The sequence below is a fragment of the Abramis brama genome (assembly GCF_963993115.1).
Source record: "Abramis brama genome assembly, chromosome: 3".
Taxonomy (NCBI): domain Eukaryota; kingdom Metazoa; phylum Chordata; class Actinopteri; order Cypriniformes; family Leuciscidae; genus Abramis; species Abramis brama.
Window position 1 is genome coordinate 9,665,817 of NC_139965.1, and position 18,708 is coordinate 9,684,524.

At 39.3% G+C, this 18,708-nt stretch overlaps 7 protein-coding genes across 8 annotated transcripts in view; 2 read left to right on the forward strand and 5 right to left on the reverse strand.

Moving 5' to 3' along the window:
- Nucleotides 1-2,062, forward strand: part of LOC311080147 (uncharacterized protein) — a 108,390-nt gene extending 106,328 nt beyond the window's left edge. The window contains exons 6-7 of the mRNA XM_084109923.1: nt 1,076-1,387; nt 1,917-2,062. Of these exons, the coding sequence (XP_083966049.1) occupies nt 1,076-1,387; nt 1,917-1,954 (350 nt within the window). The 3' untranslated portion in view covers nt 1,955-2,062. The remainder of the gene's footprint in view (nt 1-1,075; nt 1,388-1,916) is intronic.
- Nucleotides 2,063-3,854: 1,792 nt separating this feature from the next.
- Nucleotides 3,855-18,024, forward strand: LOC311080163 (uncharacterized protein). 2 transcript variants are annotated; one of them, XM_084109951.1, is made up of 5 exons: nt 3,855-4,434; nt 4,692-5,006; nt 7,108-7,380; nt 9,413-9,511; nt 17,308-18,024. In XM_084109951.1, exons 1-5 carry the CDS (start codon nt 4,386-4,388, stop codon nt 17,376-17,378), a joined length of 807 nt encoding a protein of 268 aa, XP_083966077.1. In that variant the 5' UTR covers nt 3,855-4,385; the 3' UTR covers nt 17,379-18,024. The 2 variants fall into 2 exon arrangements, with proteins under 2 accessions (XP_083966077.1, XP_083966078.1); XM_084109952.1 differs by lacking the exon at nt 17,308-18,024 and adding an exon at nt 9,596-10,043 and having other exon boundaries at nt 3,858-4,434.
- LOC311080191 (histone H2B-like) lies at nt 10,096-11,223 on the reverse strand. The gene has a single exon (XM_084109985.1). The coding sequence runs from the start codon at nt 10,868-10,870 to the stop codon at nt 10,496-10,498; it is 375 nt and encodes a 124-aa protein (XP_083966111.1). The 5' UTR covers nt 10,871-11,223; the 3' UTR covers nt 10,096-10,495.
- Nucleotides 11,932-12,413, reverse strand: LOC311080208 (histone H4). Its single transcript, XM_084110001.1, has one exon. It carries the CDS (start codon nt 12,394-12,396, stop codon nt 12,085-12,087), a length of 312 nt encoding a protein of 103 aa, XP_083966127.1. The 5' UTR covers nt 12,397-12,413; the 3' UTR covers nt 11,932-12,084.
- Nucleotides 12,894-13,619, reverse strand: LOC311080173 (histone H3.2). The gene has a single exon (XM_084109967.1). It carries the CDS (start codon nt 13,415-13,417, stop codon nt 13,007-13,009), a length of 411 nt encoding a protein of 136 aa, XP_083966093.1. The 5' UTR covers nt 13,418-13,619; the 3' UTR covers nt 12,894-13,006.
- Nucleotides 13,753-15,090, reverse strand: LOC311080184 (histone H2A-like). Its single transcript, XM_084109978.1, has one exon. It carries the CDS (start codon nt 14,621-14,623, stop codon nt 14,237-14,239), a length of 387 nt encoding a protein of 128 aa, XP_083966104.1. The 5' UTR covers nt 14,624-15,090; the 3' UTR covers nt 13,753-14,236.
- LOC311080166 (uncharacterized protein) lies at nt 15,094-16,151 on the reverse strand. The gene has a single exon (XM_084109960.1). The coding sequence runs from the start codon at nt 16,063-16,065 to the stop codon at nt 15,343-15,345; it is 723 nt and encodes a 240-aa protein (XP_083966086.1). The 5' UTR covers nt 16,066-16,151; the 3' UTR covers nt 15,094-15,342.
- Nucleotides 18,025-18,708: the final 684 nt, after the last annotated feature.

Genomic DNA, 18,708 nt, shown 5'->3' on the forward strand with positions numbered 1-18,708 from the left:
TACCTCAGTCTGTCGTCTAAACGTCCGGACATGAACATCTTTCAAGAGTCCCGCTGCTCCATTTTAGCAGTTCTCCTGCTTTTCCTTCTCCAGGGTGAGCATCTTCAGAAACATCTCAGTTAATGTCTCAACCGGCTGTAAGACACTTCCTTATTTGTGTTTGGTGTGTACGGATATGCATCTGAAAAACTGCTCTTGGTTACATTTATACAGACACATATGTGTACATCTTGGGCACATATATGTTTATGTTTGTATATGTGTGTAAATCTGTTTGACATAGTAACTTGAATTAACTGTGTATTTATTATACTGAATGTTTAATGCAATGCATTTTTAAAGGATTTTATTTAAGTTGAAATGTATTTTACCCTTATTTAGACGCAAATGATCATGCATGTTGTGTTTAAGTCTTATCTGTGTTTCATCGGTGAGAAAAAAGGAAACGTTCAGCTCAGGAAACTCAATCTTATCTTTACAGAAAGTGGCCGAATGTTACCGACCATTATTCTGTTACAACCAGCATTGATGAAAAAATGTTTGTTATTGCTGGGTTTTAAGTTCACTTGTCATTCATTGCTATTGAAGAATATTTTTTTTTTTCAAATGTGCTACATTTATAAAACAATAGGCACTGTTGAGGTGATGGTGGGTGGAGGAGGGGGTGTGAAACACTTCCTTTATTGAGCAAGAATGGACACTCGAAACGATGAGCTGAAAATGCAGATCATGAGTCATTGTGCAAATATACATTACAAACCATTACAGGCCATGCGCTAGAGTCTGAAATTCAGATATCCGGTAGGAATAAAGTTATTCTTTCAGCCTGACTTTGCTGTGCTGAAGTTCTTAAGAAGATAAGAGTGAATTTGTGAGATGGTCTGTGATGATAAACCCTCAACTCAAATGCCGTGAGCTTCTTTTGATGGTTTATTTAATATTTGTCATCTCTGTTCCCTTTTTCTCATTGGTTCTGATGATGTTGTTGCCAAACTAATTATCTTATGTTGAATGTGAAAAACATGACATGATTTTGCGATGATTTGTAACCAGAGTTGTTTGTTGTGTGTTGTAGTGTCACGAGCTGATCCAGATGTTCAGGTCCAGCACAAAGCTGTCGGAGACTCACTGGATTTAATTGCTGATTATACAATAGAAGGTCTTGAAGTGCAGTGGACATATAATGGAACTGAATTCGCTGAGTATTACAAAGATCAGATCAAACGGGTGAATCCTCAATTATTTCATGAAAGGTTAAAGATGAATAAGGACAATATTAGTATAACAATAGAAGACCTGAAACTCCAGGATTCTGGAAGCTTCATTATTGTTGCATTAGGAAAATCTGGTCAACTTCCAATAAAAACCATTGAGCTGCATGTTCATGGTGAGTTTAATTACTTTATATTCATCCTGTCAATGCTGTTAATGTAAACACACATAAACATTCAAGAAATGGAGTTAAATAAGTCTGTAGTAATTTAGCTGAAGTTAAATAGTTCCTTTATGAAGGAAACCGAACACCTTTAAAAATAATGATTCAAAGATGGAATTTTCACAGTGATGTCAGAGAAGAATCTTCCAGTGAACAGTTCTAGAGTAAAGAACTATTTTCCACTATAAAAATAAATAAATAAATAAATAAAACCCTTTTGTACAATGGAAATATTCTTCATGGAAACATAGATACAAAAAATAACGTTTATTTTCAAAATGTAAATAACTAAAATAAAATGTAAATGTAAATAAAATAATGTAATAAAATGTAATAAAATGTAAATGTAAATAAAATGATCTCCTCCAGATCTCATCAGAGATGTACAGATTGAGTTCAGTGATTCCTGGCTGGAGTCAAAAAACATGTGTGTGTTTCATCTTCTGTGTCTGGCGTCCGGTGATCCGAATCCCTCCTACAGCTGGAGTGGCGATCCGGCCAGGACTGGACAGAATCTGAACATCAGCCTCCGTCCAGCAGAGAGCGCTACACTCACCTGGACCGCCAACAACACCGTCAGCATCAACCACACTAACCAGACTGTAGTGTGCACAGGGAATCCTAAGGATTCAAGTGTATCATCAGGTACAGTTCTGCATTAAAATACTGAATTGTTTTACTTCTATGGATTAAATAATTAAACTTGTTATACTCTGAAGAAACATAATTTTTGGAAACCAAAAGGAACTATAGAAGTGATCAAAGCAAAGTAAATGCTGTACACAGCTAACAACAAATAGGCCTATTTTCTAATGTTTCCACTAAGTAAGAAAAAAAAAATGTAATGTTCTAAAATCTTTTTTTCTTGGCTATACGAACATTGGAACGAAGGAAACATTCCTTTTTATTATTCTGTGAACATTTTGGTAATGTTATTTGTAAATGTATGAACATTCTGAAACGAGTTGCATTAATGTTAGCATTTAAAGGGGTCATATAATGCCATTTTTGTACAAACTAATATGATTCTTTAGGGTCTAAATTGAAAGTTTGTAATATACTTTAATTAAAAATTCTCATTAGTATTGTAAGAAAACACTCACTTTACCTGGTCAAAAACAGCTCTGTTTTCAGCACGCCGTTTCAGTGCATGTGTCTTTAAATGATAATGAGCTTTGCTCACCCCGCCCCTCTGTTCTGTGCGTACTGCGTACACAGTTTTAATAACACAATAACCATAATGGGTTGTTCATTATAAACGTGGGATTATGAATTATATCGAGAACGTCGTACATAGAAAACATGCCGTAATGTACCCTGAGTGCAAACAGCCGCATTCATCGTGAACCGTGCTAGCGCTTTGCAAAGATTAATATAAATATTAATATAAAGGTTAATAAAACGTTATACTCACTTCTTCTTCTGGAGGTGCGGCAGGAACACGAATAGTTGGTACCGATCCTTTTTTCAGGAGCAGCTTCTTAGCAAAACCAGCTTTATACTGACCCTCGAGCAGTCTGGTGTGTGAAATTATTTGCGCAAACATGAAAGCATTGACGTTGATCGTGGGGAATATTCCCTTCGAAAACAAACTCAGCCACTGCGTCTTCAGCGGTTCGGATTTAGGAACATCAAAATGATGCTGTGTTCCTTATTGCACCCAAGAACAGAACACCACAATCTCTTAGACACCATTCTGCTCATAGACAGTGCTCCAGCGTATCAACAATGTGGACTATGATGACTGACAGTTCGCTCACGAGCGAGGGTGGGTCTGTGTTGAAACGCTGCTGTCAATCAACAATCGTGGGAGGGGCGTCCAACCGTGTGACGTCACTAGGTCGAACGGCTTGATTTGAGAGGGGGGGGGGGACATATTAGGAGATAAAAAAATAAAAAAAAACACTGGATGGATTTTTATCATTTTATGATGGTTGTGTACAGGCACTGCCAACACACATTTCAGTACAATCAACTTGTAAAAGTGCATGACCACTTTAACAATATTTTAAAGCTATTTTTTTTTAATCATTTTTGAGTGCCCTTGAAATGACTGAAAGCAGTCTGTTTTCAGCCAAAAATAAATGGGATTTTAAAAAATACTATTTACTCACCCTCATGTTGATCGAAATGTGTGTTGAGTCATCATCTGACTCGTGCTCTTCCAAGTCTGGTCATATGATAATGTCTGAGTTTTTTTTAAACATCCATGTTCGACCAGCCATTATTCACAGAAAATCTTCCTCTTTGCCACGGCTCTTGTTTGCACACATTCAGATGTGGTTCCTCATATAGTTCTGGTTTGTACTGTGTTTTTTTATGAGCACAACAGATATCATTTACAGTTATTGTATTGCAAACACGTTCTCCAAAACATCTTTTGTGTTCCACAGGTTTGGACCGACATGAGGGTGAGTAAATCGTGCCAATTGTTTTAAATTGTTGTAAAAAAAAATTAGCATGTTGTTTGAAGACTGATGCGATGTATAAAGGTCAAAATCAAAGAGTCAGTAGGCGTTGGGTGTCAGTAACATTTAAGTTGTGAATAACGTGGGTGATGAAGAGGAAGTGTCTCAACTGGGTTTTTTTTTTTAGGCCTGTTTTTTATGCAAGACAAACGCACATGTTAGTGTCATGGCTGATTTCAAAACGCTGCCATTACGCATGAAGGGATGATCTCGGTTTTCTTCACTAAAAAAGTCCACCAAAACTCCCATGGCTTTATCTTAACGCTCCTTGTTATGTGTCGTTATCACAAGTTATTAAGTGGGAGGAAACACGTGTTGCGTTGCACACTTCCACATTTCCTCTGTGTTGTATTGTCGAATGACTCTGAAGGTCTCAGTCGACTGTGCTCTGGATTAGGACTCGCTCTCTCAGGGCCGGTGGGAAGGAAGGCCAACAGCGTCAATGTAAATCAACAGGTTTGACATCGGCAAGCCAACGAGCAATGAGTCCATGGAGAATCCTGCTAATCTGTGTCATGTGTATTCATCAAGGTGTGTTCACTGGATTTCACTTTCATATTGTTGTATTGTGTAGAGTTTGTTGAGTTGATGTTACATAGTTTGGTCCTTTGGGCAAGATTGTTGAAGATTTTTTTGTTTAGAAATTGTTCTTTCAGTGAGAAATAAAGTCAGTCTGAATTCTGCTTCATTGGAAACAGGGTGTTTCCCTTTTCCGTGAAGCAACAAAAAAATGTTCTTCTCACATCGTGTGTTCACATTGATGGACTTATCTGTGTTCGTTTCTGCAGTGTGCGGTAGAGAGGAATCCATTACTGGTTACTGCGACCAATCAGTCGTCTTGAAATCTGGTGCAGACACATCATGGAACCTCACCAAAGTTCAGTGGTCCATTTATAAGAACACAACATACATTGCGTGTCTAAAGGATGGCGAGGTGACTTTATACAGCTTTTGGACACATCAGGGTCGAGTTGAGCTCGACACCAGGACTGGAGATTTAACAATACAAAATCTGACTATGAAGGACAGCATGATATACACTGTGTCCCTGGTCATCTCCAGTGATGTCCGGGAAAAAAATCAAGTTCATCTCTCAGTCCGAGGTAAGAGAGATGTTTTATATCTAACAATCTACTAACACTCTTACAAATAATGGGTTCCAAAAAGTGATGCCATAGAAGCACAAGACAAGAATTGATTCCGCAAAGAATCTTTCAGTTCATATCCCTTGTGTGGTGTTCATATTTTTGTTATTCAGCCAGTGTTCGTGGGTCTGGTGGACCTGCTGCATTTTTGGGTTTTTAATTCAACATAATCAAACAATTTATGTTAAAATACTCAACAGATGTTTACTTCATCCCAATTACAAGCAATATAAACAGCATATATGGTTAATAGTTTCCCTTTACCTTTGTTAGATCACATTTAAGAATTGCAAACTTGTGTGGGAATAGCAGGCGTAGAAACAAAACTCACTCTTGCACACTTTCACACTTACACACAATCTCTCTCTCACATGCACACACACGGATATGTGGTTTAAGGGGACTCTCCATAGGCGTAATGGTTTTTCTAATGTACAAACTGTATAATCACTAACCCTACTCCTAAACCTACCAATCACAGAAAACTTTTGGCCTTTTTTGAATTTCAAAAAACACCATTAGCATGTTTTTTTTTAAGCCGTTTGGTTTATAAGGACACAGATGTCGTCATAAACCATGTTTACGTTGTAATACCCATGTCATTATACACATTTGTGTCCTCATAAACCATATAGAAGAACATACACACACTAACAGCAGGCCCTGACAGGAGGAGGACAGAGTAAAGGTACACAGGACCTACAATTTCCACACTTTTATTAGCCCCGGGTCCAATGGACCCGAACATCCTGTGTGTAATATAAATGTGTAGGGGGGGTGTACAGTGTGTTTTCATTGAAAATGTGTTCTGGGTAACACTTTACTTGAAGGGGTGTGCATAAGACTTGCATGACACCGTCATAATCATGACATGACACATGTTATGAATATGAAGTAGGTTTTATGCATGTTTATGACAAATGTCATTAAGTGTCATTCGCTCAATTATGACATTTTTAATGCAAATATGACATTGTGTGAGATGTCTTTGTTATGGCAACTTGACTTTACTAAGACAACACAACCTGTCATAAATATGTCATAAACATGACATAGCAGATTAATTATCAAACTTAAGAAACCACTTAGCTTTATGGGTTAACATTTCATTAAACTGTCAGGTGGTTGGTTTTGACATTGGCTGTCATGAAGCCATTATAACATTTTAATGAAAAATTAAATTTGTACCACTGTAGTTGAGGTCAAGAAAAACATTCATGACACAGTTATAATGGCCTCATGACAGCCAATGTCAAAACCAACCACCTGTTATGTTACCAACCAATTATGTCAATGCTTTAGCCAAATACAGGACTGTCACCATTCTCCATCAAAGTCACTCAAAGAACCAATGGGTCATTTTTGACCCGACATTTTTTTTAACCTATACACCCAGAGGGTCATTTTTGGCCCATCATTTTTTGAACTAGCTCAGAGTCACTAATTTATCCAAAAATAATATAAAACATACTTCTAGGCATTCTGCAAGCTAATACTAAATAGATTAACAAAAAATACACAATTTTACCAACCGCTGGTTTGCTGAGAAGACGATTTTGTTTGGGTAGGTTTCCAGCTCAACAAAACAGCATGTGGCCAGCCATCATGTTACTACCACTCTGGCACTTGTGAGTTCAATATTCATCCACTAGGTGTCTCTATGCAGGGGTCAGAAATGGCACTGGGCTTTTGAAGTTAAATTTGACAATTTTTATTTTAGTAGCAGCAATTAACAGCGGCCAAATTTGACCCCGTGGGTTCTCCAGGGTTCAAAAATAATGAATCGTATCGTTTTTCTTTTGATAAAAAATGAAAATGGGTCCTACAGACCCGAACACCATACAAGGGTTCAAATAACTATTTATTCGTAGCACATTTATTTTAACAATCTAAAGAGTCTTTTTCCACTATAAAGAACCTTTTTGGCATTGGAAAGTAAACGATGGTAAAGGTTCGTCATGGAACCATAGATACCAATGGAGAACCTTTATTTTTAAGAGTGCTAATGACTTTCAGCCAGATTGAATAATTGATATATAATGTTTGACCCCAAATGCAGAACCACTCAAGGAACCAACAATCCAGAAAATGCTTGACTATCTCAAAGACGGACAGTGCCACGTGGCCCTTAATTGCACTGCGTCTCACCCAAATGTGAATCTGTCCTGGATGCCTGTCGGCGAGTTCAGCAGATCCTATATTCCTGGACACGCTGACGACTCTTCGCTGGTTCTTTTCACGTCATTCAGTGGCAACAGAAACAAGACGTTCAACTGCACCGCCTCCAATGGTCAACAGACAGAGACCAAACAAATCACAGTGGGATGTTCAGGTGGGTCTCTTTAACAAATGAAACACTGTGAGGAGGCTTTACATTTATTTAAGAGGCTGCATACTGCGTATGTTTAGCATCAGGGCTTCAAAACGCAAGCACATATGCCAAATTGACCCCCACGTTGATTTAAAGATGATATCACAGAAGGGTTGCAGCAAAGTGAAAAAGTACATTAACTGAAGTATACTTTGGTTTTTACATGCAGGCAAGGGTACGCGTACAATATGCTTGAGGTAAATGTCATTTAGAGTTGTCAAAAGTACCAACTTCGGTACCAAGTTGGTACTGAAATTAAAAAAAGTGGCCATTTTGTTATCATGCCATTTTGATCATTGTTGTACAGATTCTTAAACCCCTCTGATTGGCCAATGTGTTGACGCGCTCAATATATATGTCACTGATTCGCCATTGTGTTGAGGTAAGCGTAAACGACTGTAATTGGCTACAATGATCAACGTTTCAAAAACACAAGGTCTTTGACACTTTTTATCGAGCACTCAGTGGGACTCAGAATTAGATTTTTTTTAATAAACTGTCCCATTGATGTTGTGCATGTCAACACAATGGCCAATCAGAGACATACATGTTGTGCGTGTGAACACAATGGCCAATCAGAGACATATATGTTGAGCGTGTGAACACAATAGCCAATCAGAGACATGCATGTTGTGCGTGTGAACACAATGGCCAATCAGAGACATATATGTTGAGCGTGTGAACACAATAGCCAATCAGAGACATATATGTTGAGCGTGTCAACACAATGGCCAATCAGAGGTGTTTAAGAATCCGTTCAAAAGCTCAAAATGCTAAAGGGAAATGGTGGTATCGTCACATTTTCTAAAATTTCAGTACCGACTTGGTACCGAAGTCTGTAATTTTTGACAACTCTAATAAAGCTTTGATAGCAACGTGGCAACACTGGCCCGGGCCATTATTTCACAGTCAACAAAAGAAACAGGAAGAGACAGAAGACAAAAAAAAACAGACGCCACGTTGTCAAGCACTTGTGTGAGAGGGCTAATGTCTCCATGAAAGGAAAATGTCAATTGCTTTTTTTATGGAATATTGTTATTAATGATTTATCAGAGTCCATCTTTCTAATATGTATTTTCCTTCATAATCTTACATAGTCCTCTTGCAGCATCTCTTCTCTTCTCTGATGATAAGAGCGGGTCAACATGTCACTCGCATGAGATCCACCAATAGAAAACAACAGCATAAACCACTAGTTTTTTCTTCACTGTTATGTCATATGGAGCCTTCAGGTGCTATGGAAAAGATATTTTCCACTTGTGAACTGGTATTTATCAGTGTGTTGTGTTCAAGTGCTTTTGTTGTCGTAATGTAGGAAAAAAGATGGACTCACAGATCCAGACCTGTTATTTGGCTAAAACCATTTTAGATTGCTTAAGTCATCTGCTACAGCAAGAAGATGATTTATCAAAACTCAAACGCTAAATAATATGCTGTATATTTTCTAGATCATGAATAGTAGAGATTTTTTTTAAGGACAAGGGAGTTAATAGAGCTAATATTTCTGTTTTAGCTGCAAACGCTAGGTCTACCCAGAGCCATTGGGTCTACCCTTATGTGAAGCATAGCTATAGCCTAATCTTTCCTACCAGCTCAAAAACAGTGTTGTTGTAATGAGGCCTACCATAGGCTACATACACGCATACATAAAGTGAATAACTGACCCCGGGTTTTTGTTTTCTAAAGACTTGTACCATTATATGACCCCTTTAAAAAATGTTCGATGAACGTCCAACTAAAACATAAAAAAAAAAAGTATACATTTTTGTGCTAATGTTTTGAAAACATTATTAAAAACCAGATAACTTTGAACATACATTTTATTAACGTTACTGGAAGGAAGAACGTTTGTTCATAACTTTGAGAGAATCTTGACAGAACGTTAGTTAGTTCTGGGTAAATGCTGTCACACTCAAAATATCTTTTATTTTCCACACAAGAAAGAAATTCAAAAAGGTTTGAACAATATGAAGGTTTTGTTTCTGTTTTTCAGGTCAGATTTCTGTCCTCAAAATCCTCAGTTCTCTTCTGGCCGCTTCTCCGTATCTGCTAGCGACAGTCGTGCTGCTTTACAAATGTTACAGAGCGAGAGGTAAAACTACTGTCTGATCTCTCTCTCTCTCTCTCTCTCTCTCTCTCTCCTCACTGAAGCAATCAATTTTTTGGTGTATTTCAGTTTCATCTGCTGAAGACCAAAGTCAGTACGCCGTAACAGAGGAAGAAACTTAAATCTGATGTTAAAGAGTTAATTCTGTCCACGTTTGAATGTTCTGTCAGCATTTATTTGTCCTTTAACATGGTTTGAAAATATTGTCGTTCGTTCTTATAAGCTTTATATTTGTCATAACCTCATGCTGTTAGTCTGTTCTTCAACAGTGAAAGCTTGACAATGATACTGTTGCTTGTTCTAGTTCGCTTGTTTGAGTATTATTAATCATTCATAACATAGTTTTATTCTGTACAAATGAATAACTGTTGAAATTAAGCATTTTCATGGTGTTTTTCTTGTTTTTTCACATTTGTAAACCATCATCTATTTCAAAAACAATGTCTTAATGTTTCAGTCATAATTTAATAATACATCTTTATATATTTAGTGTCTGTAATTAAATAATTTGAAAGCATTTCATCATTCAAATTCTTTGTTGACAGTTTAACTTTAAAGACACTCGGGGACAAACTAAATAAATGTATTTGACAGCAGTTTATAACAGACTCAAACACTCAGAAAGAGTTGAACCAGCAATACTTGCCTCTGATCAAGATTATAATCAAATTACTTTGGTCAATTAATTAGAACATACACAGAACAAGCAATTGAATTAAAAAAGGGTAGACAACAAAAAAAAAAAATAATAATAAAGTGTCATAATGGTTTCATTATTAAGCTCATAATAAATGATACTCAGTCTGATCACACTGTTCATCTTCTAAACCTGATGCTTAACAGCATAAACACAGAAGGACGGATAATAGCTTTTACTTTGGTATGAGAAAACAGTGTATGATCAAAACTCTTTCACAGACAATATGTGTGGCTCTTAAAAGAGCCTTTGTGTTGTGTGTTGAGCGGACTCTACTTGGAGCTGGTGTATTTGGTCACAGCCTTTGTGCCCTCAGACACGGCGTGTTTGGCCAGCTCTCCGGGCAGCAGCAGACGCACGGCGGTCTGGATCTCTCTCGATGTGATGGTGGAGCGCTTGTTGTAGTGAGCGAGACGAGACGCTTCACCGGCGATGCGCTCGAAGATGTCGTTGACGAAAGAGTTCATAATTCCCATCGCCTTGGAGGAGATCCCGGTGTCGGGATGAACCTGCTTCAGGACTTTGTACACGTAGATCGCGTAGCTCTCCTTCCTGGACTTTCTGCGCTTCTTTCCGCCCTTGCCGGCGGTTTTAGCGACGGCCTTCTTCGAGCCCTTCTTGGGTGCGGATTTCGCTGGTTCAGGCATGATGATTCAGTCAGAGAAACTGAAAGAACAATAAAGCTGATTCACTGCAGGCGGGCTTTATGCGCTGCTCTATGCTAATTTCAAAAGGGAAGAACGAGTCTCTGTGATTGTGAGTCTTCACCCCATAGAGTGACCTCATTGGCCATATTACACATTCACTGACTTGTAGGCGGACCAATCAGAAGCTTAAAAAAATTAATCACGCCCATCTATAAACACCATCCCCCACATCGACTCCATTCCTTTGTTTCATTTTCCCGCATTTTTTCCCGAATGAATAAGTGAAATATTGTGAATAATTTCCATTTTTTAACGAGGTTTGCAGAGGATTATATTATTTTAACGTTTATTTAGAAGCAGAAACAGCACAATGTATTAATACTCGATGTAAACTCCATGAATTCACTATAATTTCATAATACTCTGGAATCTTTGAAAGATACGCATATTGAGATCCAGAAAAAGTTTTTTTTTTTATTAGGTATTTTTCATTTATTAATTTGTCAACATTTTCATAATAATATATTAGCCTATATTTCATAGGAATATTGATATATTGCCTAATTTCCTTCCCTATTCACATTCATCTCCCAAAACTCCATATATTTTCCTGAGATGTTGATTTATGACAATTTGAAAACGAGTCTGATTTAAATAATATGAAATATTTTATTTACATAAGAGTGCTAAATTATATCACTAAATTAATGCCAGTCACGTTTAAAGACCAAGCAGAAGTTGTTGTCATGGTGAAATATCCTCAAAACATTTGGTATCTCTGGAAAGCCCTGAATGTGCTCTTTACAGGACCCATGTATTGTGTCAGAGATATACACTAAACTATAATATCCACTACAGTAGAGAATAAAGAATATACTGTACTTTTATAGACATGAATACAAATGTAAGAACAAGCGTTAGTGAACTACATTACAAATTATTGCACAACACGAACACCCAAAACTCTTTAAAACAAGTTTAACTGCGAAGCACACTCGTTTGAGTAACAGTAAAAATATTAAGTTAATTATTTTTTACTTGTTTAAGAAAACATTTAAGGCAATCGATCACAATCATGAATTAACTTTATTACAAAAAAAATAATAAAAAAAAATAAAATAAAATATTTCAGCATCTAGTAGAAACTTGTTCTTTGTGTGTAAATGTGGGTGGCTCTTAAAAGAGCCGTTGGGTTTTTCTTCTTCGTGGATCCCTTAACCCCCGAATCCGTACAGAGTGCGTCCCTGTCGCTTCAGCGCGTACACAACATCCATGGCGGTGACGGTCTTTCTCTTGGCGTGTTCAGTGTAAGTCACAGCATCACGAATGACGTTCTCCAGAAACACCTTCAACACACCGCGAGTCTCTTCATAGATCAGGCCAGAAATACGCTTGACGCCGCCACGTCGAGCAAGACGCCGAATAGCGGGTTTAGTGATTCCCTGGATATTATCGCGAAGAACCTTTCGGTGACGCTTAGCGCCTCCTTTCCCGAGTCCTTTCCCGCCTTTTCCTCTTCCAGACATGACTGTATATTCTTCAATCCACAACAGCAGATAATAGTAAAACTACTGGGGAAGAGGAGTTTATAGTCAGCTAGCGGACCTAGTTGAAACCACATTCATGGGCGGTTCTAGTAAACGTCACCAGTTACGCATTACCAAGTCGAGGTCAGTCTTTTGATGCCTTATACTAGTGGAAATAAGTAGAATTTAAGTAATATTAATAACTATATAATATATAAAAACCCTTAATGTATTAAAAATAGACAAATTATATAAAAAAGACATGACATAAGTTTAATGGGGTTGAATTCTGTATATCTGTAGGGCTTCAGTCATTTTGACCAGCGATGGAAGGATTTGTTACAGGTAAAGAGAGGACGAGGGTTAATGACAGTACATGTAAACATACAAATGGTGTATTAACTATAGTAGCATAACACTAAAACCACCGTTCCTTTCCTTAAGTTTCCTTTAGATTTAAGTAATACATAAAAATAGCTTTTTATAAGACCATCGTGGCATATGAAGCTCCGTTTTCAGAACACCTTAATATAGAAATCATCTTTCAATGAGTTAATGATGTGGCTCTTAAAAGAGCCTTTGTGTTTGTATGACTGTTTCTGCTGTGGATTTAAGCGCGCTCTCCGCGGATGCGGCGGGCCAGCTGGATGTCTTTGGGCATGATGGTGACTCTCTTGGCGTGGATGGCGCACAAGTTGGTGTCCTCAAACAGACCCACCAAATAAGCCTCGCTCGCCTCCTGCAGGGCCATGACAGCCGAGCTCTGGAAGCGCAGATCAGTCTTGAAATCTTGAGCGATTTCTCTCACCAGGCGCTGGAAGGGCAGTTTGCGAATCAGCAGTTCAGTGGATTTCTGGTAACGGCGAATCTCTCTCAGCGCCACGGTACCGGGCCTGTAGCGATGAGGCTTCTTAACGCCACCGGTAGCGGGTGCGCTCTTACGGGCAGCTTTAGTGGCCAGCTGCTTCCTCGGGGCTTTACCTCCGGTGGACTTACGAGCGGTCTGCTTAGTTCTCGCCATTGTATCTCAGAAGATCAGTTGTTACTGTAAACAAAACGAAGAAATTAATAGTTCGCTAGAACACAGCGCGTATTTAAGCCCAGGGCTGCCATGCGCTCATTGGATGGCTTTGCTTCAGATGCATTTGATTGGTTATTGTCTGGCGTCTGTAAATGACAGTTGGCCAATTGCTGTTTTCAAACAAGTGACGTCAGTTTGAGGTTCCCGCCCAAACGTACTTTGCTTTTTCTCTGTATCCACAAAACTAGATGAGGCGAAATCAGTTTTAAATTTGTAAAACAAAATAGGTGATTTTGAATGTGTCTTAAAAACTAAGTGGACGTACAGGTGGACTTGTGGAAATAATGTAGTAAAAAACTTACACAAGTGATACTTATATCATCACGATATACATTACATTTCTTACATTTATTTTTATCAATATATCAGCTTAAATGTTTTTAGCAATGCCAATAAAACTACATTTTCATAACGCCCTCATTAAACCCCCACAAAGTGTAGTGGTTAGTTCAAAAAAATATTGGGGGACCATGTGTTTCTATTCAAATTTTAAGAAATGAAATAAATAGCTTCACTGAAAACATGTATAATGGAATCTCAGACAAACAAACTTCGACCTGTGGGGTTTTTTTTGGTCAGCATTGTGTATTACAATAACTAGTCAATTAATGTGCATTCTGCAACAACTTTATTATTCGTTTTATCGAAGGGACTTTAATAGAAAATCAAATAAAAACCGGGTAAATGAAAACACTCTTTCTTGGAGAAATTGGGTGGCTCTTAAAAGAGCCTTTGGTTTGAAGAGAAGCTTCGGTCAGTCTACTTGGCCTTCGCGGGCTTCTCGGTCTTCTTGGGCAGCAGCACGGCCTGAATGTTGGGCAACACACCACCCTGAGCGATGGTCACGCCACCCAGAAGCTTGTTCAGCTCCTCGTCATTGCGCACCGCCAGCTGCAGGTGTCGAGGAATGATGCGGGTCTTCTTGTTGTCCCGAGCGGCGTTTCCAGCCAACTCCAGGATCTCAGCGGTCAGATACTCGAGCACAGCGGCCAAATACACCGGAGCTCCGGCACCGACGCGCTGGGCATAGTTGCCTTTGCGGAGAAGCCTGTGAACACGGCCGACGGGGAACTGCAGTCCCGCCCTGGAAGAGCGACTCTTGGCCTTAGCGCGAGCCTTTCCCCCGGTTTTACCTCTTCCACTCATTATTAAAATCAAAAACTAAAACAGAACACTCCGACAAAGTTAACAGAATAAAGAAGATCATCAGTGATGGCTCATACTAGCTTTAAACAAGAGTGCCAGTCGCCCATTGGTTTAGACTGTTATAAGTTTCAAACCAATCACTGAACTTCCCTCAAAAACCCAACCCCCTTTTAGGAATGATCACAAGTATTGACTAGACAGAAGACATTAAATCACCGATATGTTTGATAGAAAATTCAAATAAGTACAATGGATATTGTACGCTGACCCTACCAAAAGTGCTATACATTTCACACACTATACTTGTTCACATTGTATATTGTACAATTGTATAGTCAACATCTGATACGGTTTCACTGACCAGATTATTACCCTCAATGTAATATTATAATTTTATCACTGCCATTATTGTTTGTGGGGTTGTTTGAATTGCCACATTTCTCCAGCATAATGGTTTGTGTATAAATTATAATATGTATTGTTAATCAACATCCTTGAGTCGTACTGTGACTGTTTGCTTTGAAATCTAACAAGCTTTTTGGCCATTTTCAATCAGTTTATTACGAATAAAAATGATGTACTTGAGTTTTACCTAAATTCCGAGTTGCTGTTTGATTCCAGAATTAACTATTCATTCAAATACATGAGTTTTGCTCTTTACTCGGAGTCAGTGGTTGGCTCTGAAAAGAGCCGTTGAGAAACAAACAGTAACGTTAGATTTATTTCTTCTTGGGAGCTGCCTTTTTAGGCTTGGCGGCTTTAGGTTTTGCTGCTTTAGGTTTCGCCGTTTTGGGTTTGGCTGCCTTTGCCTTTTTTGGGCTCTTGGCTGCTTTCTTAGGAGTCGCTGGTTTCTTGGCCTTCTTGGGGCTCTTCGTTGCCTTCTTAGCGGCGGGTTTCTTCACCTTCTTCGGGGATTTCTTAGCGGCGGGCTTCTTTGCTGCTGCAGTTTTGGGCTTCTTGGCGGCAGCGGGTTTCTTGGCTGCGGGCTTCTTGGCTTTAGGAGCCGCTTTCTTCGCTGGCTTCTTCTTGGTCTCGGCTTGCTGCTTGTTGAGTTTGAAGGAGCCCGAGGCGCCGGTTCCTTTGACCTGAACCAGGGTGCCTTTAGTCACCAGGCTCTTGATGGCGATCTTGACGCGGGAGTTGTTCTTCTCCACATCGTATCCACCGGCAGCGAGCGCTTTCTTCAGGGCGGCGAGGGACACACCGCTCCTCTCCTTGGATGCAGACACAGCCTTGACGATGAGGTCGCCGACGCCTGGACCTGCTTTCTTGGCTTTCACAGCGGACTTCTTCTTGGGCGCTTTGGCCGGGGCGGCAGCAGCGGGGGCCGGGGCGGTTTCTGCCATCTCTCTCTCTCTCTCTCTCTCGGCTTTCACAGCGGACTTCTTCTTGGGCGCTTTGGCCGGGGCGGCAGCAGCGGGGGCCGGGGCGGTTTCTGCCATCTCTCTCTCTCTCTCTCTCTCTCTCTCTCTCTCTCTCTCTCTCTCTCTCTCTCTCTCTCTCTCTCTCTCTCTCTCTCTCTCTCTCTCTCTCTCTCTCTCTCTCTCTCTCTCTCTCTCTCTCTCTCTCTCTCTCTCTCTCTCTCTCTCTCTCTCTCTCTCTCTCTCTCTCTCTCTCTCTCTCTCTCTCTCTCTCTCTCTCTCTCTCTCTCTCTCTCTCTCTCTCTCTCTCTCTCTCTCTGTGATCGGAAAAACTGTCTGGTTTCAGCAATGAATGAAAAGCGCTCGAGCGGCGCTGCGGTCTTTAAATGACACATGAGAACCTCGTAGACTCAACCTGCCCCGCTCGGTGTCTGCTGCTCGCTGACGCTTGTGTTTTCTTCTCTTACATTTGGGGCAAAACTGGAGCTGTTAACTAGTTTGTCACAATCAAAACTAAGTGAACACCAAGCAGAGGTTCTGGGCTTTCATTAGAGACTCAAAAACGCGAAGAGGAAACGTTACTTTTGCCTTCGTCAGACCAAATCAAAGACGAGCATCAGCCGCGGGGAAAAGCCATGTTCAAATCTGATGGATAGTTTTAATGGAACAGTTGATAAAAGCATGAACGCATAATGTGTGTGCTCAGAAAACAGTCTAAAAGAGACTTCAATGAAATCAGCATCAGTGATGAGCGTTAGGAGGCTTTCGTACAGCTGTTGTTTTGGGCAGCTTGAAGCACACGAACATCATCCGGAGTCTCTGAGTCTGTCTGTGGCCCTTATCTTCGGTCAGCAGAGTATCAATATGTTATCTCATTAAACACGTTAAATACATCGTTGATGTGGGCCAGCATCATATCACGACATAAATATTTGAATTGTAATAAAGAATTTCTGTCTACTGATTCGCCATTCATCTCTTAGGGAACCATGTGAATGAAAATTATTGCTAATCTAAAGCAAGAGACAGCACAGGTCATAATTTCCTTTTAACCACTACATGCTAATTCATAACATAGTCATGTATGTACAATGGGCCATTATGTTTGATATATTTATTTAGATAGATCGTTTTTCTTTTTTAAATTATGGAGTGAACTGAAATGATGAGGATAATTGATTAGTGTTGAGTTAACTGGTCTCGTCTGGTTTGTTACAGTTTCAGCCAAATCACTGCATCTGGGTCTCCACTCAGATTTGCTCAGACTATAACAGAACACATTTAATGATGTTAAAACAATTTAAACATTTTGTTTTGCTGCAGGTCTCAGTTTTGTGGAAGTTTATTCAATCTCTTATTACGGTGGCCGAGAGAGCTCAACGCGCTGCAACTGAAGAAAACACATGCAAATAGAAAAAACACCCGCAAATTAAGAAAACATCTTCATCAGTTTCACAACACATGTGTGCTCCAAATACTCACAACACAACCAAATACAGAAACGCGCTGCAAATAGAACAGAACACAACGGAAATGGAAATGTCAACACTGAATGGTGATGCACAACATAGTGGAGATGAGCAACTAAATGCCAATGAACAACACATAAAAGACACCCATGCTGATATATGCCTGGAAAGCCAGACGTATGGATGCCTGAGGAGACCCACAGGCCAAGCCAGCAGCGATCGACCTGAAGCTTTTTCACACACACACTGAAGCGAAGCAGGGTTGAGCCTGGCCTGAAAGTAGAGATGTACCGAACAAGGCTTTTGTGAGGCTTTTACAACAAACTGTGTTGGTGCTTTTGACACAACACTCTACTTCGCCATCTGGTGGTCAGTAAAAAGTCCTACACCAACTGTGTCATTCAATGCTTTGTCCATTGGGATGTCATTGTAAGGTTTATTTGTCTATTTAATAAGCATATATGTCATTAGCAAGATGGTGGTGTGTGTGTGTGTAGTGATAGAGTTTTTCTAATTTCATTGTATTTTGCACAATACAATGACAATAAAGACTTTCTTTTCTTCATTTTTACTCGCATCAAACTTGTGTCTTTTCACCCTCTAGGCCAATAAATTAGGAATATGTGAATTTTCATTGCACCACTTTTTGTGTGTTCCTTACAAAACAACACAAACATGCACATTTTCAAGAAACACAAATACAACAGCAATTACATGTTTTATTCAAGAATAACAACAATACACCATGTTAAATAAAGCTATTCATACAGGCATGACCGATATAATAATAATATTGCACTAAATGGGTATGGGACAGCACAATCGACATGCTTTGTATTTGAGCCCGGCCTGACGTTTCAGTGAGGTAACGAAGCTTTATTTCCACCGGTCACGTGATAGCCTCATTTCAAGCGATGCTCTGGTGTGGTGAACAAATGAGTCCTATTAAAGAGATGAGTCCGAGCTAAGGACCCCATTAGTATGCCAGTAGTATGCCTGATCTAAATCTGTTTAACGTGAGCTGTTTTAGTTTTATTATGTGGTAGCTTTATGTAGAATGCTAAATCCCGCTGCTATATGCAAGGTAAGATTAAATTAAATTGTATATTGTATATGTAAATTGTATATATCCTATAGCTAATATTTAAAATCTATGACATAATTATAATTGCATTATGAATTGCTGTGAATACGTTAAGGCAGTATCAGGGCAGTATAAGCTCAGGTAAAGCTCAGCTAGCACGATCATCGGATA

What these genes read in the sequence shown, in the direction of transcription:
- LOC311080166 (XM_084109960.1), bottom strand. Translation starts at nt 16,065, where the DNA reads ATGGCAGAAACCGCCCCGGCCCCCGCTGCTGCCGCCCCGGCCAAAGCG.
- LOC311080191 (XM_084109985.1), bottom strand. Translation starts at nt 10,870, where the DNA reads ATGCCTGAACCAGCGAAATCCGCACCCAAGAAGGGCTCGAAGAAGGCC.
- LOC311080208 (XM_084110001.1), bottom strand. Translation starts at nt 12,396, where the DNA reads ATGTCTGGAAGAGGAAAAGGCGGGAAAGGACTCGGGAAAGGAGGCGCT.
- LOC311080173 (XM_084109967.1), bottom strand. Translation starts at nt 13,417, where the DNA reads ATGGCGAGAACTAAGCAGACCGCTCGTAAGTCCACCGGAGGTAAAGCC.
- LOC311080163 (XM_084109951.1), top strand. Translation starts at nt 4,386, where the DNA reads ATGAGTCCATGGAGAATCCTGCTAATCTGTGTCATGTGTATTCATCAA. An exon ending in AGTTCATCTCTCAGTCCGAG is followed by an intron (nt 5,007 to 7,107) that starts GTAAGAGAGATG and finishes CCCCAAATGCAG; the next exon opens with AACCACTCAAGGAACCAACA. An exon ending in CAAATGTTACAGAGCGAGAG is followed by an intron (nt 9,512 to 17,307) that starts GTAAAACTACTG and finishes GTTTTGCTGCAG; the next exon opens with GTCTCAGTTTTGTGGAAGTT.
- LOC311080184 (XM_084109978.1), bottom strand. Translation starts at nt 14,623, where the DNA reads ATGAGTGGAAGAGGTAAAACCGGGGGAAAGGCTCGCGCTAAGGCCAAG.